At 44.1% G+C, this 3,392-nt stretch overlaps 1 protein-coding gene across 1 annotated transcript in view; it reads right to left on the bottom strand.

The window, feature by feature from the left end:
* The window catches only part of Lgr5 (leucine rich repeat containing G protein-coupled receptor 5), a 123,953-nt gene that overhangs the window by 26,120 nt on the left and 94,441 nt on the right, over positions 1–3,392 (bottom strand). Inside the window, exon 5 of the mRNA XM_021204271.2 lies at positions 1,155–1,370. Within this exon, the coding sequence (XP_021059930.1) occupies positions 1,155–1,370 (216 nt within the window). The remainder of the gene's footprint in view (positions 1–1,154; positions 1,371–3,392) is intronic.

The raw sequence follows: 3,392 nt of genomic DNA, 5'->3' as shown, positions 1-3,392 counted from the left end.
CTCCCTCTCTCCCTTCTTCCCTCTCTCCTTCCCTCCCTCCCTTCCTCCCTCCCTCTTTCCTCCCCTTACAGGATCTTACTCTGTAGCCCACCAGGCTTGATCTATATATACCTTTGGTGGACTTTCAAACTCACTGTAATCCTCTTGCCTCTTGGCCTTCTAAACCCTAGCATGATTGGCCTGAGGTTCCATATCCAGCTTTATCTCAACTAACACATCAGGCAAGCTGATCTTATAGTCCTTCAGGTCACAACTGCATCCAAACATCAGCACTAGATAAATGTTGGTTATTCTATTACGCGCACAGGGCCATGCGGCTTTTCTGTTAGTGAAGGCTGACTCATTTCCAAACTATCCGTTGAGAATCATTTTGTTTTCTAAACTGGAGAGATGGGCCTGAGGCCTGGCCTAGAATCCTATCAAGGTGGTGGAGGCAGGAGGATCAGGACTTTAAGGTCATCTTCAACTGCACAACAAGTTCAAGGCCAGTCTACATGAAGAATTGCTGTCAAGAGTCAATGTTTCTCTCTCTTTTTCTTCTTCTCTCCCTTCACCTCCCTTTCCTCTTTCTTCCTATCTTTTTTCTGTCTTTCTTCCATCAGTACTAAGTCTCAAACCCAGGCACTGATGCTAGACAGTCTGCCATTGGGATACATCCCCAGCTCAGCAATGATCTGCCTTCTTTTTCTTAATTAAAATAAAAAGTGCTTGTCAAGGCTGTGAGCGTAGCTTTACTGACAAAGTATTAACACTCGTTCAACTAGCACTTTGTGATGTTATATTATAATATATAACAATTACATATATATAATTGTTATATATAATAATATATAATTAATAATCAAATTATCTTTCAGTAGATTTTTTTTCATTAGCCTTGCGATTACTTCCTTTAAAATGTAGATTCTGCTAAGGTAGAGATGCTTTTTGATCTTTGTATGTCCAGCAATGTTTATCACTCATCAGGTGCTTCACAGATGTTTTGTAAATCATTCACACAATTGGAAAATTTATGTCTTTATAGAGGAGGGTCTCAGATTTTTCCTTCCCTTTAATATGCCTCCATTCAAGTTTTGAGGTCCCCCACTTGAAGGCTAGATCTCAGAGGGGATTTAGCAAGTGATAAAAGAGACAGCCAAGCCAATCGAACTTACAGAACCACGAGGCTGGAGAGGTTTCCAAAGGCATAGTCTGCTATGTGGTGTATTTTGTTCAGGGCCAAGGTCATGGCTTGCAGGGCTGATAAACTTCTGAAAGCCTGGACAGGGACGTCTGTGAGAGCATTGTCATCTAGCCACAGGTGCCTCAGGGAGTGCAGGCCGCTGAAACAGCTGGGTGGCACATAGCTGATGTGGTTGGCATCCAGGCGCCTGGAAGAAAAAGAGCCAGAATGGGAACCACTGGCAAAGCTTAGATTGAGGACGGACTCAGCTGGAAGACGTTGCGTGTGCTCATTAGCCAGAGCAAATCAGTCTGGGAAGCTCCAGGCCCCAGACAAACTGGGACGCTTTTTCTTTTCTGATCAGCCCCCCTCCCCCACGGCTCCCCATCCCTCGACTCCCCTCCCCCTTGACATGTTCTGACTCTCTTCCTGGCTTGTGGGTACCATGCGTTCATGCATCGGAAGTGACCTCCCGGAGGTGTAAAATTGCATCCCGTTCCGACAGTCTAATGTAGACGTTCTCTCACCTCCTTCCCACCCCAAGCCAAATGAATGGCTTTGCGATTCCAGACTGTTTGGAACACAGGAGACAGCAATCTACTGGGTTGTTCCTAAGCGCTAGGAAAAGATTGCTTCAATATTTGAAAAGAAAGGCTGTTCGATATGCCCTTGGGAAAAGCTCCGAAACTGCTGGCTGCCTCCCGGAGCCTAACGATTTGCCTTGGGCAGATGTTTGTTTTTCTGACAGTTTAAACGAATAATAAAATTAGCAGCTTTGAAACTCTTGCTTCCTTTCCCTACTTTCTGTTTCTCTTATTTTCTCTGTTTTGTTTTATAAATGGGAAACAGTTCTAAAAATAGGGCTGGTTAATAAGCTGCTGTAGCCCTGGAGTCAGCCGAGGGAGTGTAGGACATTTATTTTGTCATAATTCAAGAGAAACGGTGGCTGTAATTAAAGTGACCTAGTGGTGCTTGTGGAAATGACAAAATAGAGGTAGTTTGAGATTTTTTTTTTTTTTGGCGAGGTATATGCACAACTGAATCACTGTCAATCAGACATACTTCCATAGCTGTTACCACTCATTTTTTTTTTTATAAGACTTTACATTTGCTTGCATTTTGAAGACTAGAATAAAAAACAAAAAGCAAAAAACCTAAAGAGTTGCATTTTATGCAGCTCGTGTATTAGGAAGGATTAGAGAATCATGAGAGGATGGATTAAAAAAAAATGTTTTGAAAGCATTTAAGACTAAACCGATGCAGGGAGCACACGAGAATCACAAAACAATCTGGCGCAAACCAAATTTAAACAGTTTAGAACTAGAGAAAGCCCTTTGTGGCAGACAGCTAATCTCTCTGGAAAGCGGATTCCTCACTTTTGGGCCACATACATCATTCTTGCCATCCCCCAGTTCCTACTTCTATCCCATCAATGAGACAGGTGACTCCCCCCCCCCCACTCCCCACCCGCCTGGGCCTTGAACCTGAGCTAAGCTTCAGTAATAACTGAGGTAAGGTCACTTGGAACAAATCCAGAGGACCAGCTATGATTGTAGGAGTTGAGACAGCGTCTCCTGACACGGCAGGGTTCTGTCACCAAAATGAACTGAAAGTGGTTGGGGGAAATCTATCATAGCCTCAGACCCCTTTTCTCAGCGGTCTACCTATGCTAGGGTACAGCACAACTTCATCAAGGGTGAGGAGGTAGTTGATTTTATTTGGCTAGAAGTCCATATTTAAACTGGGCGTAACTACTGCTTTAACTGTAGCTTCTCAGTTGTACCCCACCATACAGCATGGGCCTCTGGTGCGCACGGCTAGCGCGCACGTCGTTTTTCCAGCCTAGTTGCTTAGGCATCGACCCTGCAAATTTCTCCCAAACTCCTTGCATATGACAAATCTCAAAGTTCAGTGCAATGTTGGGGAACCCTACAAAAGGCTCTGTCAGCATGGAAGCCTGGGCTTTCTCCTTCGATATTTTAAGTTGTGACCAGCAAGGAGTGACCTGACTCCAGTCCCCTAAGTGAGCTCATCCGTTCCTTGGGCCAGGCTCCTTAGGGATGAAAGCATAAAATCTGGCCAGACTATTAAACAAATTTCTGTCTGAAATGGATAAGTCAGAATACCTGCCTCAGTGCTGTCACATTCTCAACGCTAATGAACACTCCCAGACCTGTCGTTCTTAACAGATTCTAGGTGTCCTGAGCAGGGCATTGAAATGTAATTTTAT

This window comes from Mus pahari, chromosome 9 (assembly GCF_900095145.1).
Source record: "Mus pahari chromosome 9, PAHARI_EIJ_v1.1, whole genome shotgun sequence".
Lineage (NCBI taxonomy): Eukaryota > Metazoa > Chordata > Mammalia > Rodentia > Muridae > Mus > Mus pahari.
The sequence above is the reverse complement of the archived record's forward strand: the minus strand, read 5'-3'. Positions and strand labels throughout refer to the sequence as shown.